We start from the raw sequence: 19147 nt of genomic DNA, 5'->3' as shown, positions 1-19147 counted from the left end.
CGAGGTGCTCAGGTAAAAGGCAGAACCGAGGACGACAAGTAAGTGGCCAAGGACTTATGTGTTTTTCAGTAGTTGTTTAGAACCCGGGGTCAGTAGCGCGGTGACAAAATAAACAGATTGAACAAGTAGTGGTGCGCTAATGTGTGTTTGGTGGATTCCGTCAAAAAACTCACAGTCGAAGCTCGTAGACATAATGCAAAGATTGGAAGACTTGGCAATAGTGTATTGCGTGCACTGGTAACACGGTGATAAAGTTGCGACGTCACAGCCCTTTTGAACTAGTTGGCAGTATGCTTAATGACCTTAGACTCTGCCCGGCACAGAACTTTTATCAGATTTTTTTTTAAGAGAAAGTAATGTTTGTCATTATTCATAGCATTGTAAATTACGTTAGTAGCAAGACGTCTTGCGGTAGTAAAGTAGGGAGCTTCCAGAATTTTGTGATTTTTCCTTAGTATTGTTTTTACATGCATATTTGTAAATATTGTATTTTATCATAATATTATTTTAGTATAAAATGGAAGCATGTCCAAGTTGGTTTTAATTTTTGTACAATTGAAATAATTTTTGGTATCAGCAATGTTGTGCAAATTAGATGCAAACCCGGGCCAGGGCTACTTTTACTCCAGAGCAAAGAAAAGGGAACAATTTGTTTAATAATATGCTATCTATGTGAATAAACAGATTTAATCAAAAATGGAAACTATAACAACAAAATTTCCTGTTTCAAATATGGAATTGGCCTTAAAAATTAAACCATAAAATCTTGCCTCTGATTATGATGCTATGCTACTCCTGGTTATACGTTTCTCTGCTATTTTCACACTTTCCTTTGGTGTAAATTTTTTAATATGAAGTATTTAATTTTGTTACTAGACTGTCATCAAACTACGTCATACAAATCTCATTTACAAGGGAGATACAATTTATTCAGGGGATGGATAAAAGTGGAATGAGAATATTCCTGGCTCAAGAAATTCCCTATATAAGCATATATATGTATATTCCCAATATAAGCATGCCTGACATTCAACATGATTAAGGTACATAACTTATGTAAGCTAAATTTGTGTGTTACATATCATATTTCTTTAGTAACCCAGTTTTGGGGGTTTTAAATTGGTAAAAAATATGTCAAAACTGATTTAAAGAATGCAGTGAATTTACAAGTCTACCTTGAGGAACCATGATGTTACATAAAGATAACGGTAAACTACTTTGGGGTTTTACTCAACTCACTTTAAAATTCATATTTATTTTCAACATATAAATCTTAAAAATAACACCAACAAAATGTGTTTTTTTTTTGTATAAGTACATTTTTCTAAGTGATTCAACAACAGTATAAAATAATACAGATGGCAAGGTGCAATTTAAGTACAAACTAACTTGTCTCTTCGTTCTGGCTGCTGTGGTGAGCCTGGGAAAGAAAGAAAGAAAAAATCTTGGTTAGGCTTTCATTCAGAAATCATATCAACAAGTACTATTTTTGGGTTATACGTACATGGAGAAATTTTAGTATGCAACTCTGTCTGGAATAAAAAACACCTGGTTCTCTCAATCACACACAAGCCCTGCTTATCTATCCGCCAAGACGTGTTTGGTGGAGAAGTGACCAGGCCATGCGGCATAGGGTTACAAGCAGACCTGTGCGGATAAGATGATGTGGTGAATTGCAATAAAATTGGAATAACACCGAAAAGCAGGTCAAAACACTACATAACACCGAAATTCAAGTTGACACATCATAGAGCACCGAAATGTAAGTTATATCATGGAATTAAGTAACACTTGATTAAAACTTCATTCAAATCATAAAAAAAAAAAAAATAATAATTTTTAATGTTTGCAATTCAAGGAATATAGTTATTTCCGGACATAAAACAGTACCAAATTAATAAAAAAATTAATTTTTTTATTTTGCATCTTTTATCGAATCAATACTACACCACAAATGCTTGCTAATTCATATTGTTTTGAATAATTCAGTTTTAGACCGATTGATTAAAATTTATTTTACTGTAAAAATGCAGTTTATTAATTTTACTCCTATTTTGGTGGAATAAGTATTAAAAACAGCTTTTATAAAAATAAAAACAATAAAACACTGAAATCCTCTATTTAAAAAATGAAAATTGGAATAAAAATGCAATCATAAAATCTTGTCTCTACTAATATTAAATTGAATATTAATAAGAATGGAGATAAATTTTTTCTTCTAACATGTAAAAATATTTTTTGAAGACATATCTTTAAAATAAAAATACTGATACACTGGTTAATGCAATAACAGAAAATATTTAATGTTAATGGTCACAAATACTAAAAAATAGCATGCTTTGGAATTTTTCAAGAATTATGATGAGGTGGTTGGAAAATTAAGTGTACGCTTATTTTTGATTTATCAAAAAATTTTGAGATTTTAGACTATCTTGGAGTCTGACTTCAGCCATTCTGTTGTTCACTGTGCATATATTTAGTTCCTCTCTTGGTTGGTTGATTGATTAGGCTCTCTAATATATTTTAATTGTAAATATAATTGTTTGTATTGTAAAACAATATCTTTTAACCTCAATGTTTACAGCTAAAGTAATATGCAACAAATTCACTGCACTTGGAATATAAACAAATGTTCATTATTTCCACGTGTATTATGTGCGCAGTTGATACTGGAAAGCAATTCAGGGAATGATCTACAAATAAGGTACTGGGACAACAGAAAGCATAAATGCCCAGCTATTACTGCAAACACTATTTTGTAACGATACAGTTGTTTTCATGTAAATGCACAAATCTACAAATATATGTAACTTTACATGAATGTTTCATTTTACATTAACAAAAAAAAAAAAATTACAGTGCACTGCCATATAATTGACTTGAACGTGTAAAATTTAAAAATTGCCCGGGTATTGTGTGAACAATTTGACTGGTTAACAAATATATTTCTTGTTGATACAGCAGGTTTTGCTAGCATCTAAATAATTTGGATGTCCTTTAACGGCCGGCTACACGCTCACTGAACCGCCTTGTTTCCATGACGTGAATGTGGAATGTTGGCGCAGGCCTGGTTGCGGACACGGGAGTCTCACCTCGGCGACCCGCAGCAAGGCGTCGGCCGCGGCCGGCCCCGCCTCGTGCACCATGTCCCACAGGAAGCCCTTCTTGCTCTGCAGCAGGGCGTGCGGGTGGTCAAACTCCTGCGGGCACAGACACAACCACTCCTCGCTAACCGACCGCACCCTGCTCACGAAGAGGCGACACTTCTGACAGGAGCAGCCACGAACACTCACACTCTTGACAGCTGAATGCTCCTACTAAGTAGAGGCGGACGGGATCCCGAAGCTCGGGACAAGAGTCGGGGGGAAAAGATCATTCCCAAACTTCGGTAAAATAACTTTTCTCCCCGGGATAATACCTCGGGAAAACCATTTTTTTTAACAGTGAAAACTTCTTGGTAAACTTATTTTCATATTATAAAAACATTATATGCTTACAATGTCTGAGTATACAAGTACACATTGTGATAAAACATATTTTTTTAAAATTACTTTTACTTCTGGCAAACGTAAACATCTTTAAGGATTAATTTTGAAAATAGTGCTGAGCCGATACTGTTTTGTACCGATACCGATATGAACCGATATCCCCTGTCGATACACCCGATATGCCGATACCGATACATACTTCAGAAAGCACATACTGTATAATGTTTTTAAGATATTTATTGAGAATACAATAACAAACACACACAAAATCTTCCAGTTTGCTTTCACATCGAAGAGAAAATGACTTAGGCAGTTCAAGAAACACAGTTTTTAGGAAGCAATAGGGAAGTTAATTAATGTTTAGAAAAGTTTTAATTTTAAAACAAAAATATTAAACTTGTTTACTACAACTTTTATGTTTGTACACAAAGCACCTCTCAGATGCCACACTACCAAGCAAATATAGTTTTTAGGAAGCAGCACTATAAATATTTTGAATTTTTGTTCAAAAAAACTAACTTTCGCAACTTTTGAGGGCTCATGGAGCTCCTTTTGTTAGTGCACAGAGCACCAGCTGTACTAAACAGTCTCTCTGATGCCACACTACCACAAGGTATTGACAAATATTTCTGAGCAAGTTTTTTGAGTGATTGGTGAGGAGATGTTTTCCAGTACAGAAGTGGGCTTGTATTAATGGCATAGAGTGGTTCCTCAAGGTACATAGTAAGTTATTGTGTAGGCGATAAAGATGTACTAGCTCCAACACTACTACTACTACTGGAAATTAGATTTGTGTACAAATAATGTATGGAGTGACAAGTGTCACTGGAACTTGTAGCGGTATTGTCAAGGGCAGGTGAATGAAGTTCTGGGGTCTGTAACAAACTCAGCTGTTGTTCAAGAATGGACTTGGCAGAAGTTACATCTTCCTCACTGGAAAAAACAAATTGTTTGAAGCGTGGATCAAGCAGAGTACTTAAACTATAATCAACATTTTTTTCCATATCTGCGTAGCAAGTATTTAGGTTGTGAACCATGTCAGTGTAGGCAGACTTCAACTTATTTCCTGGCTTACAAGTAGACAGAAGTTTTGTCAAACCATTAACAAGGGGGATAACTTCTGAAATACTAGTATTCTTATTACTAATGGTTTGGGTGGATATGAAGAAAAATTTCAGCAATTTCACAATTTCTCCTACCAATTCCCAGTCAAAATTTGTTAGTTCCACATTCAAATTGAGGTCTGGACCAAGATATGATATGGCACGTCTCTGCTCCAAAAACCTCTCCAACATAATATAGGTACTGTTCCATCTGGTTGGTTCATCGTGTTTCAGTTTGTGCCATGGCATTTTGTTGGCTTCTTGGAATTCAGTCAAACGTTTGTTCGCTGAAATAAGAGTGCCTGAAATGCCTTACCACACGCCGAACTTTGCTACACACATCAGAGACATTTTTATGGTTCAGTAACGACTCCTTGATAACAACTTGTAAAGTATGAGCAGCACACCCAACACTCGGAATTTGAAATAATTCGCAAGCCCGAACCATGTTAGCAGCATTATCTCTTACAATAAGATGCACCTTACCCTTTATACCCCAATCATCTAGATACTGTGTGATAAAATTGCATATATTCTGCTCAGTGTGGTTAATATAACTGAACGGCACAACTTCCACACACACACACTGATCTTCTCAAAATCAGGAGAAATGAAATGACATGTCAGTGACAGAAAATCATCATTTGCCAGAGATGACCACATGTCAGTTGTACAGCTGATATGGTCTGCAGCCTCCAAAATGTCTTTTACTTTCCGGGAAACCACATCATAGAGATCAGGAATTACGCTGCGAGAAAAGGTTGTCCTGTGTGGTATTTTGTACCTCGGCTCGAGGTATCTCATTAGATTATTGAAAACTGAAATAAAAAATATAGGGATTTTAAACACATCACATATTTTTATGTAACTTAAGTCTATAAACAGCAACATGAAAAGTATAGCCTACATTAGGCCTAACTTAACACATCATCCCTGCAAGTTAAGCAAAGAGTTACAAAGTTTAAATGTGTTAGGCCTAAGTTAAAATGTTTCTTACCTTCTGACTCCACAATGCTAAAAGGCAAAAAGTCTGTGCAAATCATATTTGCAATCAGTGATGTTATTTCTGTCGCCCTTTTGTGAGTAGGAGGATAAGGTATGTTCCTCTTAAACATTTCCGAAATATCTTAGTTTACTGGTGTCTTTTCGACGTAATATATCTTCTGTGTGCACAATTTTGACTGATGATGCCATTGTAGGCCTACATTCAAACGATGTTGCGGCAGTTTCAACAAACGAAGTCGCAGCAGTTTCAGACGATGACTGCGATGCAGACGCCTGTGGAACATCTAACTTGAGTAATTTATTATTTACAGATGGATGCGATCTTTCCATGTGACGCTTCAAATAAGTAGTAGTGTAAGATCGCGAGTCCTTTCCACCACGAGAAACAAGGCAGTGACAAATATTGCACAAATCCATTTGGTCATTGCTTTTACTAACAGAAAAGAAACTCCATACGTCACTCTTGCGATTCATTTCTGTAATATTATATTTTGTTGAAGAAAGCAGCACCAAGTAAAATACAAATAAACGGGAAAGAAAATAATTCTGTTTGACGAAATCACGGAAATAGTAAACAAACAAAGATATCACTAACAATCGTGACGTAGTATCAATCTCGCTTCGAGACAATCGCAAAAGTCACTCTCACATGCAAAATGACGACTGCGCAGCCATCGATCGTTGTTGTTACTTACGTGCGTCGTGCGATATCGCTGAATAAGTGACGGTTTTAAGTGTAGGCCTAGGTTAGAAAATACTTGGCGGCGCTTTATGTTAAAAAGACGTGGTTTTCTGTGAATAAAATTTATTGTTTAAAATCCTGCGCGTTTTTATATGGACAGCCGATTTTTGAAACGTTTTCTATCACAATGGGTGAAAATAAATAAACAATTTTGTGACATTATTGGCGCCTTGTATCGGCAAAAAAAAGTATCGGTCTGGACGATTCCGATACGTTAATATCGGCCGATATTTAGTATCGGTTATCGGTATAGGCTCAGCACTACAGTAGAACCCCGATTATCCGCAACTCGATCATCCGATTCGCGGATTAACCGCGATTTATGTCCATCAAGTCCAATTTTTTAGTTACATATAACCAATGATTCAAAATGTATGTAAATGTTAAAATACTTTGCAAAATGTATGTTGGTCAAAGTACTTTGACTCAGTTATGTTTATATACACAGAAAGTTTAAAAAAAAATACTAGTACATACATACGTATGTACATAATATTTTTGTGTTCCATGTTACGTGAATAGATTATACACTGGTGCGCGATTCCACGTCCGCATGACCGGACTGTACACTCCCGCGCGCAGCACGGCGCCGTGCCACAGAGATTACCCGGCGCATGTAGACAGTCCATTAGTATACGTTGTTGAAGCGTGAAGGTGGTGATAATTTTATGTATTGTAACAGTGATCTGCATTCCGACGGATTATACCGTTGTGTTGTGCGGAAGTGTTGAGCGCAACATTTCATAATGTCATCAAATGAACAGAAAAGAAAGCGAGTGGTACTGTCCATCGACAGCAAAACAAAAATTATAGAAAGATTTCAGAGTGGAGAAACGATTGCAAACGTGCGACTGAGTTTAATGTCGGTAACACAACAGTGCGCGACATCATAAAAAATCGCGAAAAAATCCTTCAGTTTGCTTCACAGGCTGACACTTCAAGTGGATTAAATAAACGCAAGACGATGAACGAATCCACATTTAGCAGCTTGGACACTTGTTTGTTTGAATGGTTTCAACAGAAAATGTCGGAGGGTGTAGCATTAAGTGGCGTAATTTTATCACAGCAGACGTAATTTTTTTTAAAAAAACTAGGTTTGACAGAAGAACCATTTTCCTGTTATATTACTTCTCCGTTATTTTATTAGCACCGACTGTACTGAAGTGTGTGTGTTGCAACTAGTGCTTGGCACGCAAGATGAATTCAGCCTATCACTTGCTGACGCGGCGCAGTGATACGACGGTGTTTGTTTATTTTAAAAACTCAGCTAAGAGTGAACGGAGAATAGATATAACGACCCCTCACGGTTCCCGAGATTAGGGTCGTTATAAAGAGGTGGTCGTTATAAGATTTCCGACCCATCTGCAACAATAAGTCTAGGCCGTTTTTGCACTAATTCCACGTTCAGCAAGCTAAAAATAAAAAAACTAACATTTTAAATTCATATAAAGGGGGATAAAAACACCGTTAATTATACGAGACAGAGACACCGTTTCAAAACCATCAAATCAAGTCTCAATGCACTGGTATGAAAAATCTTATCTCGAAAAGAATTTTGAAGGCAGTCGTTCTGTAAAACAATAACCAGCCCGATGGTGTTACTGACAACAGAGCAATGAGCTAAGTGTGGCAGCGTCGCTTACGCGCGATGAAAAGAATGCGTGACCTTGGCAGCTATCAGCTGTCTTGGGCCCTCGGACTGGCGGGCGGCTAGTCACACACCTCGGTGCAACAACGACTCGCGTGCCCACGTCTCCGCACACGAAAGACTTAAAAACCACTGCTGCCCAGCACTAAGCAGTCCGCTTCTATGTCAACAACGCACACGCACACAAAGCATGTTTATATATGTAATCTCCGAATGTCCACAGATGGCTGTCTGTGGGCTAATGACCTTTGAGGCAAGCATGACTCGGCTAACCGCGATTTTCGATTATCCGACTCACTCGTCCCCTTCATTAACACGGATAATCGGGGTTCTACTGTATTTGAAAATGAACTTCACTAGAGCAGCAATGAATAAATAATGTTGCCAAATGCATGACATTACAAACAATACAAACTCCTGTTTTTTAACAATGCCATCTTCGTTTCAAATATTCATGCCATAATTTTTTGTTTCATTTTTAGAAACAGCGAAACAGTTAAGTTTTTACAGTTTGTCACCAAGAATGATCTAAACTTCTAAAGTATATTACGGAAATGAGAATGTGATTTAAATGTGGACATGATAATTGATGACAACAAATTTTATATAAGCACATTTTAATAGTAAATATATTTCCAGTAAATAAATTTAAATTCTGTTGCTCCCGAATTCCAAAAATTCCATTATATTCCCCGAATGAATCCCGTCTCAAAGTAAAAATGCCATTGCCATCCACTTCTACTATTCAGTTAACAAAATAGGGTGAGTGGTCTTTAATCTGGCATTCCATGGCTGGACATCTCCTGTAATCCTGCACCAATAGTAATTTTTTTTTGTTGAATTTCTGATGATTTTGGCTCTAGGCCACATAACCTAGCTGCCGGCATTTTTGTTTCGCTTAAAGTATGTCGTTACAGTCTGTTCAGATAAACTTCCGTACCTTTAATAACATCCCTATGATCTAAGCAGACAATCTCCAACTTTTCATATTTCATATGCAACTATAAAGTGAAGCAAGGTGTCAAAAAAACGAAATGCAAGCTAGAGAAAAGGCTGCCGGGAATTAAATTTTCGTGACTTCCAGCAAATTCAATGTTTTTTTTTGTTACTCTTGTGACCAGTACTCTCGGTGAGCTTCTTTGACCGGGAGACACCCTGGTTCCAGTTCACGGATCCGTCTTACCACAGCGTTGCCAGCGTCCATGACCAGGATTCTGTCGCTGTCCATGACCGTCTGCAGGCGATGGGCGATGGTGAGCACAGTGCAGTCCGCAAACTTCCGACGGACCGTCTCCTGGATCAGGGTGTCCGTCCTACGGACACAGGCACATCAGGGTTGGGACTCCAGGTTGGCACATGCCACGTCCGAATTTAATTTTCCAGCGGGTTGTCCACAAATATTTGGTGAACCAATCTCAGAACTAGTTCAGGATCTTTTATTAACAAGTTATTTGATTTTAAAAACTTATTCAGTTATTTATCTATACAATTAAAATTAAACATGCACAAATTTAATAGCAAATTTTCTACTATTCACAGGAACTGATAAAGAAAGTGGATTAGCAAAAGCCTGTCGGAAATTAAGTTTCATAACTTTCGTGACCATTCTTTCAGTTTCCTATTTGTTTATGATTTCCATGACGTGTAGACTCACTGATAGGGTATAAAGATAGTCAAATAAAAATCATTAGAGAATCCCAACAAATAGTATTGGCAAGGTAATGTACACTGTTGGTATAAATTCAGTTTTACTAAAATTTGCATGTAAGGTTAAATGAGTTTTGTTTTTAATGGAAAACTGAATGAAAGAATGAATGAATTAATTTTGAATTCACAAATTGTTTACATCAGGTTCGAGACAAATGAAGGTGAAGTTATAAAGCAGGGATGAAATGCTGAAATGGATGGGTGGGTTAAATGGGAGTACTCAAGAAAACCCACAAGTTAACTTCAATGTTTGCCAAATCGCAAAATACCATGAAATATATGTATATGTATGTGATATATTTCATGAAAAATATGAAAATGCTGTATTTCCAAATTAAGGACTGAATGACCTAATATTTACATACATAAACCCTAGTTATTCTTGAGTTTTCAATGTTAACGGCAGTCAGGTAAATTGTATTTTAATTCAGGAATGTTTTAAAATTTAAAAACAATTTTTGCTAATTTCATCTGGATTCTTAAACCAATATATTTTTTTTTATATTGTTTTGAGTTGCAACATCTAGTTTCATCATAGTTATATACAGCAAGTAAGCTGCTACTGTATCACATGGTATTAGATTGATTATGACGTTTAAACTATTATGATTACTTCTTTAAATTCCGATAAAAATGGAGTGTCCATGTTTTGTGGTGTTGTTGTAGTCAATGGTTGTTGACTTCTCCCCCCCCCCCCCCCCCCCCAATTCTGGTGCGTATGATGAAAAAAAATACAAATAATACTGTGTTTTCAAGTTTTAAATAACAAATATGCTGTGTTTTGAATTGTTTACGCGGTTTTTTCTGTCACTATTTAGCGACACTGTAGTGAAATTTTTTTTTGAAAACTTGTTGCATTGTTAAAATGTTGCTTAGTTTTTTCATATTTTTGATTACTAAGTCTCAATAAACATAAAAAAAAGGTTATTTATATTGCACAAATAATTTAATCTCTGCAGTAAAACGTTGGTATATTACAAACTCACGAGGTATGCAATTTCTAGTATTCGTAAGAAAACGAATATTCGTTATTTCAAAGTGTTAGTTTTTGAGGTTGAATTGAATACAAATATTATATTATTAGTATTCGTATTTGAAAATTAGAATATTTGCACAGGCCTATGTATAATGTTGCAAAAAATTATAAATTTACCAATAAATAATCTTATCTTCATTCATTTTACATTATTTCCAATTAATTTTATTGTGAATAAGTCCCACTTGGTGTACTTATCGGTAAGGAATAATTTTTATTATATGTATTTGATTCAAAACAATTAATAAAATATCAAATTATTCATTAGTATCCAATGTTTTTTGAATATTCGTAGACTCCTATTAACAATGCTGGGAATCGAACCTTAATAGTCAGGAATTTCTCAAATGGAACGGAAGTTGCATGGAATGGAAATGTATGCCATTTGTTTTACAAAGCCAAATGAATTTTAATAAGATCAGCAGTATTTGAAAAAAAAATTCCTTGTCAAAAATCAGGTCCAAAGCCGGGGTTTAGTAGTTTTCAAGTCTTTTTCCCTTTTAGTGGAGCAGTTTCATTATATGATTTAAACTTTGGTCGACTTAGCTCCTCCGGTAGTGAAATCTAGTAACAAGTGTGGCAACTATACGTGAGTCACTCTCAGCATTATTTTAAAGAATTCAAAGTTAAATTTAGTAACCAAGTTTCTTATTATAAGTGTATTTGCAACATGAGAACACATGAATTTACTCGTTACCGAGGTTAGATGTTACACATCTCTGGCGAGTGCTGAAAGACTCGCACACATTTTTTTTTTTTTTTTTTTTTGGCTTAGCCAGTCCGTTACAAGCAACGCATTTCCATCCAACTATGGAGCCTAGCTTACAAGAAGTTGGCCCTCACTACATGCAATTTTACACAAAAAATACATTTGCTTCTATTTCAAGTAGAACAAAAATATGCATTAAAAAATTCTTTGGTTTAACAGACAGATTTAAGACAAAGTTGGTTTTATGTGAGTAAATAGAGTAAGATATCCTATCATGCATTCAAGACAGTCTGAATGCTTCAAATACTCAAACACCATCAAATATTTATGTTTCTAAAGATTTGATATCTTAGGAAAAGATCTGAAGATGAATCCTTGCGGAAAAGTAGTAATTTACAAAATTCAACACTGACAACTCTGAACTCTGAAGTCCTTTAAACCTTACCCTAATATATTTATTTTGTACTTTAGTAATTATGTAAATTACAATATACAATAGATTTTGGAAACTTAGACCATGAAGGAAAAAAAAAAAAAAAAAAATATTGTTTATTGTTTCAACACCACAGTTAATAACTTTTATTTCTTAACATTATTTTATTTTTGATCCTCGAGAACCATAGGAATTCCTATTCAAAGTGTAGACTGGATTCGAGAAAATAGGAACTTGACCCATCAACATCACTAATTATTAGGCTTCTGCGAGCAGAAGATTTTCACTTCGAGTCGAGCTCGAGCGAGTTTGCTAAAATACTCGCGAGTATCGAGTCGAGTTCGAGTTTTTTTTTAAAGTTTATTGCACATAAATTTACTGTGATGGAGTAATAAAATGTGAGAACTTTTGAGAAAAATATGGAAATAAAAAAAGAAACCATTATCATTGTTAGCCTACTAAATAGATAGACCTACATTAGAGGTCTGCAAGCCTAAGAATTTTACTTTGAGCCAAGCTCGAGCGAGCTTACTTGAAAGTTCTCGAAGCTTGAGCTTTTGTGATACAGTTACACTTTTGGGAAATTATTTTTACCTTAAACTTAGTAGGTATAATGTTTGAATAAAGTATTAAAATGAAGTGGGCTTATTAATTTTGGGTAACTATTTACAGAGTGCTTTTATAATTTGCACTGCTAGGAAAAAAAACATGTTTTCCATTGAATCTAACCTGTTTCCATTGGTTCATTAGCAACTGATATCATCCAACTAACATAACCACAGTTTACAAGTACGTATATGTTTGTGTAAATGTAACATATCTTTGGAATAATTTCATCCTTGTCAATTTTTCTGGAGTCCTTACTGAGCTTCAACTAACTGAGCACCAAAAATCATGTTGTTTGAAAAGTACATTCACATTGTTTCAACATTTCCACTTTTCAGCACAAAAATTCTGAGAGAGATTGTCATAGAGTATTAAATTCTGTTCTTCAATCTATCATGCAGAAAAATAATTTGTTCTGCACGTTCAGGAGTTAAATTAGCTCTACGATTGGAGATGGTGTTTACAGCAGATGAGAAGCATTTCTCGCTGGCAACCTGTGTGGCTGGAATGCTTTAGTAAAATTGTTGGTAAATATGTAGAGTCGCGGTATATGCGGAAAAAAAATGCTAAAATTCCGAAAATACTTTTATTCTATGCTCTTTCACTTCCTCTTTTCAAATCAACCGGCGGAGATAAGAAATTCCAAATACTTTAGGAATATCGAATTTTTTAATTTTCATCACAATACCTGGGTATTCATGCGGCGATCACCATTGTTTCTGGTTTACGAGTATCTATTATGTTTCTTATTGGACAATTTTGTCACGTGACAGTTCCGTGATTGGCCAGTATTCAAATGAACCAATACGTGATTATTTATTTATTTATTAATGTTCCGTCGGAGGTATCGCGACGTAGGTGAACGACTACATCATTTCCTTCTAATGGCAAAGGAAATGTACCCGCCTCCAACTTAGGTGGGTTTTTAACGTTTCTAATTTTAAAGTCTTATTTTTTATTTGGATATTGTTGCGCAAGTAATAAATAACAAAAATATTTTACGTGAGTTGTTAATGTTCATCATTTGTCCGGGTTTGTTAGGTCAGGTCAGTAACATTATAAATACTTTAAAACTAAAGAACCATTGAAATTAATTCACATTATTTTTTATGTCCGCTTAGTTTGAAAGTATTAATAATGTAACTGACCTGGCCTAATCGACCATTTTATTTATTAAGCATTCACGAACATACGGCAAAATAACAAAAATGGCGTCGGTCTAATGGTTGTACAGGTGTTGTATTGCAAAATTAAAAAATTCTATATCTCCTAAAGTATTTGGAATTTCTTATCTCCGCCGGTTGATTTGAAAAGAGGAAGTGAAAGAGCATAGATTTTTAGCATTTTTTTTCGCATATACCGTTACTCTACATATTTACCAAATTGTTTAACCTCAAAATTAGTGTCAAATATCTGTAACTTGTCATTAAGTTTAATCAATTTAAAGTAATAAAAATAGAAGCATTTTACTTAATTCAATTTACACTTGCAAAAAAAACTTACGCACAATAAACCTACATGGAAATTAAAGTCTTTTTCAATGTCCTGTAGTCTGAAATATGTTTACTCATGTCATCAAATGTAGAGCTGTACTGAAGAAGCCGATTTTGCCAATATTTAGTTGAATCGGCATTTCTGCCAACTTCCAATACTCTTGTTAATTTTCGGCCGATATTACTGAAAAACGAAAGAGAGACTGCCATAACCTAAAAATCCACGAGTACCCTTTTCACTTTTCGTAGTAGTACTGCATTCTTTCAGATCACATTATTTCTTAGCAACATGTGCCAACCGTACATATCAAGATTTAACATCCTTTTTTTTTCAATAATGTTCTTTAATTTTAATATGTCCTAAATAAATACATTACCATCACGGTAAATACACTTCTCGGTTATTACGGCAACTATAGTGCAAATGTGGTAACTATCATGCTTCTGCAGTAGTTATGGTATCTACAAAGAATCTTTAGTTCTTTTTATGGTAATTATCTTAAGATAACTATTGGAATTGTACTGCAGTTATGGTACATCATCCATATTTCTTCGTAAGTTGTTGTTCATTTGTCTTTTCTTCATATTTATATTTACGTGCGCCATTACTGGCAGGAACTTTCATAAAATTTTTAAACGGGACTTTATATCACACATTTAATGGCGTAAATGATGAGACCCCGGACAATTTAAACGCTTTTTACAGTAAAATGCGGGAAATGTTTCCGCATAAAGCGGGAAATACTTCCGCATAAAGCAGGAAAGTGATACATTAATGCTATGCGGAAAATTATAGAAGTAAAAAAAATTAATCACGGAAATTCGTAAATCCCGGGTACGTAAAAATGATGTGTTCATGTATACGGTCGATCATGTTACATTATAAAGTAAAGGATAATAGTGTTGTAAGACTTTTATTCCGATATAATGAGAGTTTTTTTTTCTATAGGTAGAGTGCAAGAAAAGCTCGCTCGAATTTCGAGTTGTTGAAAACCACGAGCTCGAGTTCGAGTATTACTAAAAAAACTCGACTCGAAACTCGAATTTCGAGTACTCGCAGGTGTCTACAGTAATTATGACTAAAAGTAACCTATTAAGGCTTTTGCCTACCCCTACACACCTACAGTGCGCAGAGCTTCAAAAGGGAGGGGGGGGGGGGGGAGGGGGGGGGGGAAACTATGCAATTTGTAAACTGCTCAAAATCAGAGTGTCGTTTGTTTACGAAAAGCATTCAGGAATACACCGAGAGCCGGTGAGCAGTTTTGTTCACAGATTTAGTTTTTAAACTTTGTTTTTAGGGGAGTGATTATGGCTGGAATGCATGGCACAGATTGTTGAAAGCAGCGTGGAGGAATGCACAAACGCAGCGGGACCACGGACCGGGGGTCGACGTTGGCGGTGGCCTCGTCCATGACCAGGATCCTGTTGTTCCTGATGATGGCCCGGGCCAGGCACACCAGCTGCCGCTGGCCCACGCTGAAGTTCAGGCCCCCCTCCATCATGAGGTGGTCCAGGCGGGCCGGGAGGTCGCTCACCGCCTCCTTCAGCTCCACCTGCCGACGCCACAACAATCAACCGTCAGTACCTACTCCGCAGACATAGGGGTACAATTTGTAGCCTTCAAACTGGGTAAAATCATTTTTTAATAAATTAGTCTAAAACAGATACATTCAGAACAATAAAAATAAATTTGTGAGCATTTATGGTTCAAAATTAATTCAATAAGAGCAGCACAAAAAAAAAAACATTTTTTTTCTGATACGTACACTTTGGTACAGTTTTTTGTCTCGAAATGGCATCCCTTGAATTACAAAAGTTAAAAAATTCATTTCTTTTTTTATGAATAGAATTAAGATTTGGTTGAATGCTACTTAATTCCATGATTTAACCTTAATTTCGGTGCTAGATGGTGTATTAACTTGTATTTTGGTTGTTATTCAGTGTTTTGACATTCTTTTCTGTGTTATTCCGGTTTTATCGCAATTCAACGCGTAATCTTGTCCCTGATGATTAGCAAGAACAAAATCGGACATTGTTTGTACCCGCTTGTGCAATAAAATAACAAGTATTTTTTACGGACATATTTACTTCTTTGCCTTAACCACTATCAAAAGGTAGAAAACAATTTGTAATATCACAAAATACCCGAAGAAAATATGAAATCAATCAGCAACTTGACAAATCTTATTTATTTTAAATTTTAACATGCCCACCAATAATCTTAAGAATTTTATGGTGGACACGACATACATAGACATATACAAGGTTGTCACTGCAAATATATGGATTCCCGTCAGTACCATATAAGGCAAAACATCTGCAAATGCACAACACACGAGGACAAAAGTACCACATATTAGCAGTGACAACAACAAATACAAACAGTACAATACACAAAATAATACAAGCAAAGGTAAGCAAAGAGAGAATAGAGAATTACAGTAAATGAAATATGTATAATGTAATAATTAGGGCCTGGAAAATTTCGGTGTTTTCAGTATGCAAAAAGCGGTACTTTCAAATTAGAAAAGCGGTGGTTTAAAGTCGGTATTTTCGTTATGCAATGAAAATTTTACCGGTATTTTAAATGTTGACTAAATTGTGCAGTTATTGAATATAATAGTTTACATATTTAATAAACAATCCATGTATACTAGGAATAGACTAATATGCATAATAACAGCCTATTAAATCCAAAACAGTTACACAAAACAGACACATTGCTATAGATGTTTGCAACTACAAATTTTCTTTTTTTTTTCGGCTGCCGATGCCATATGCTTAGCCGAATTTAGGTGTTTGTCAATGGAATTTTTTGGGTTAAATGATACTTTAACCTTACGTGAGTATAAGTGATCTGCAAATACGTAGAATCCCGCTGATGCGACCCTTCACGGTTCCCGGAAAAACGGACTTATAAACGGAATGGCTGCAATAGAGAATTCGGACCAATTTCCCCCCCCCCCCCCCCCACCAACCAAATATATCCAAATACATAAAAAATCGCCTTTGTTCGCATAGATTTCATATTCAAATAGTTTATGGAGTAAAAAAGACAACTTTTTTAAATTTATTTAACACCTCGGACTCGCATACCCTGAACAATGGGTTCCGATAAATACTCGCGCTAAGTGAATTCGCGTCACGCGAGTTCGGCTATGCTAGCCGGCTGGTGGTTATTTTTGTTCAAAACGGACGAAGGAACTTGTGTGGATCAGGTAGAAAACATTCGGCTATGAACGAAAGATATAAGAACAATGCTATCCTGAAATGCTGTGACATATTTTTGGAGTAGATAATCACAGCAACAGACCGACATGATGCCCACCCGCCCTTGCCGTCAGCGATGTTTATTTTGACAGCTCAAGCAATTATCTTGTCCACGTCCCTTCACAGCGTAAAAAAAAATGATAAAAACACGTTGGAATGCAGATGGAAAAGTAACTATGCAGTAAAATAAATATATTTACGGCCCTGCTAAATTTTTCTATTCAATAAAATTTGAGGTATTAGTGATTTTTCAGCAGAAACTGTTGTGTGACTAATAAACAAATTGTTTCTTAATAACTTAAACTTATAAAGTATTTATTAACGGCGAAGGACAGTTGTATAAGCCCATAAAAATATTTATTTTACCGAGAATGGACTATACAACCTGGCTTTTGGCGCACGTGGTGTGGGAGGGGAGGAGGATGCTGACAGTTTCTCACGCAAAAGGTTGAAATAAGGAAGGGAATGTGTTGAAATGTTAGATGGAAAAGGGGAAGAGGGGTGTTTTTACATGGTTTGTGACTCTGGGAGGGATGAGCCTTGAAGAATTAGCAGGGGATGGGAGAGGTAAGCGTCGCGTCACGTCACGTATAACGTCAAGACGTCAGCCTGGCCGGACGAGTTTCTTACGCTCTCGCAGAAGCTACCTCAGCGGCTTTTCGTGGGGGCGGGTAAGATAACATCTAACATGACAGCTGAGACGGCTTTTCGGGCGGGCGGGTAAGATAACAGCGGGTAAGATAACATCTAACATGACAGCTGAGATGGGTTTTCGTGAGATAGTGGACGCGCGGAGCTCGGCTAGACACTGCCGCGTGGACAGTCTAGAGGGGTGGTATCTATTTTTAGCTGTCTTTTGTATGCCTGCCTGCTTACAGTACAGCTCTTGCCAAAATAAACGTGAACACATAGCACCCAACAAAGTGTAACAGACTTGTTTTTCAGCCGATTTTACTCAAATTTTCAACTTTCTCTGCTCAAATTTTTCATGGTTTCTCAAAAAACGGTCGTATAAACGGAATGGACGCATCAGAGGGGCGTCGCATCGGCGGGATTCTACTGTATTGGTACTTTTCGGGCATATATTCGCAGTGTAATATAGAAATGTTGTGGTTTTCGCGAATGTACTTACTTTTCGCGATTTCATGCGAAATTCGCGCGAATTTTCGCAAAATTCGCGATCGCGAAAAATTCCAGGCCCTAGTAATAATGTAACATGCACACTAACATAAATTATGTAAAAATAAAGAAAAAAAATTATATTTTCATTAATATTCAAAATTATTGCATGTAATTTAATCAAAATGAATTTTGTAACTTCCTTTGATCATGCATCTCATTATTAGTAAAGTGTTTCGACATTAATGAAATTAGTACTTTTTTCAAACACACAAAAATTTGCAGATTAATTTTTATTTTTCCTGAGTAGAATTGTTCCCGAAATACTTGTTGAATATATATTATTTTTATGAATAAGGTTACTGTTGCACCAAAATCTCCTGTTTTAAAAATGAAATCAACTTAAAATAAAGCCACAAAATCTTGTCCCTAATTAATACGTACAGACAACATTCTTCACTTCGACACATTCTGTAGGTCAGCGCTACTACAAACACCCACAATCCGAGCTTTTCCTGTGGATTCCTGTGTGCTAGTGGGTTAGGCTGCTGTCTCGGTATGCATTTCTGCTGCTGCTGCTAAAACATCAGCATCATATTTCTTCCACAGCTTTTTCACATGGCAGCCATGTACCTTGAATCCGTCCTTGGAAAATTGGGAAATGTGTTTGAATTTTGAAATGAATCCTTGAATTTTATTATGTCATAAAGAAATTTTGATGAGTAGAGTGAATGAATACCAAAATCTGCATTTTGTGCTGAACCACATTTTCGTAATAAGTAATAATT

General features: G+C 35.9%; 1 protein-coding gene across 4 annotated transcripts in view; it reads right to left on the bottom strand.

The window, feature by feature from the left end:
- Positions 1–1217: 1217 nt before the first annotated feature.
- The window catches only part of LOC134540681 (probable multidrug resistance-associated protein lethal(2)03659), a 152613-nt gene continuing 134683 nt past the window's right edge, over positions 1218–19147 (bottom strand). For all 4 annotated transcript variants that reach the window (XM_063383556.1, XM_063383559.1, XM_063383557.1 and 1 more), the window contains exons 23-26: positions 15351–15523; positions 9170–9299; positions 3093–3200; positions 1218–1420 (exon numbers count right to left, since the gene is read on the bottom strand). In XM_063383556.1, the coding sequence (XP_063239626.1) occupies positions 1385–1420; positions 3093–3200; positions 9170–9299; positions 15351–15523 (447 nt within the window). In that variant the 3' untranslated portion in view covers positions 1218–1384. The remainder of the gene's footprint in view (positions 1421–3092; positions 3201–9169; positions 9300–15350; positions 15524–19147) is intronic.

This window comes from Bacillus rossius, chromosome 17, assembly GCF_032445375.1.
Source record: "Bacillus rossius redtenbacheri isolate Brsri chromosome 17, Brsri_v3, whole genome shotgun sequence".
NCBI classification, from domain to species: Eukaryota; Metazoa; Arthropoda; class Insecta; order Phasmatodea; family Bacillidae; genus Bacillus; species Bacillus rossius.
The sequence above is the reverse complement of the archived record's forward strand: the minus strand, read 5'-3'. Positions and strand labels throughout refer to the sequence as shown.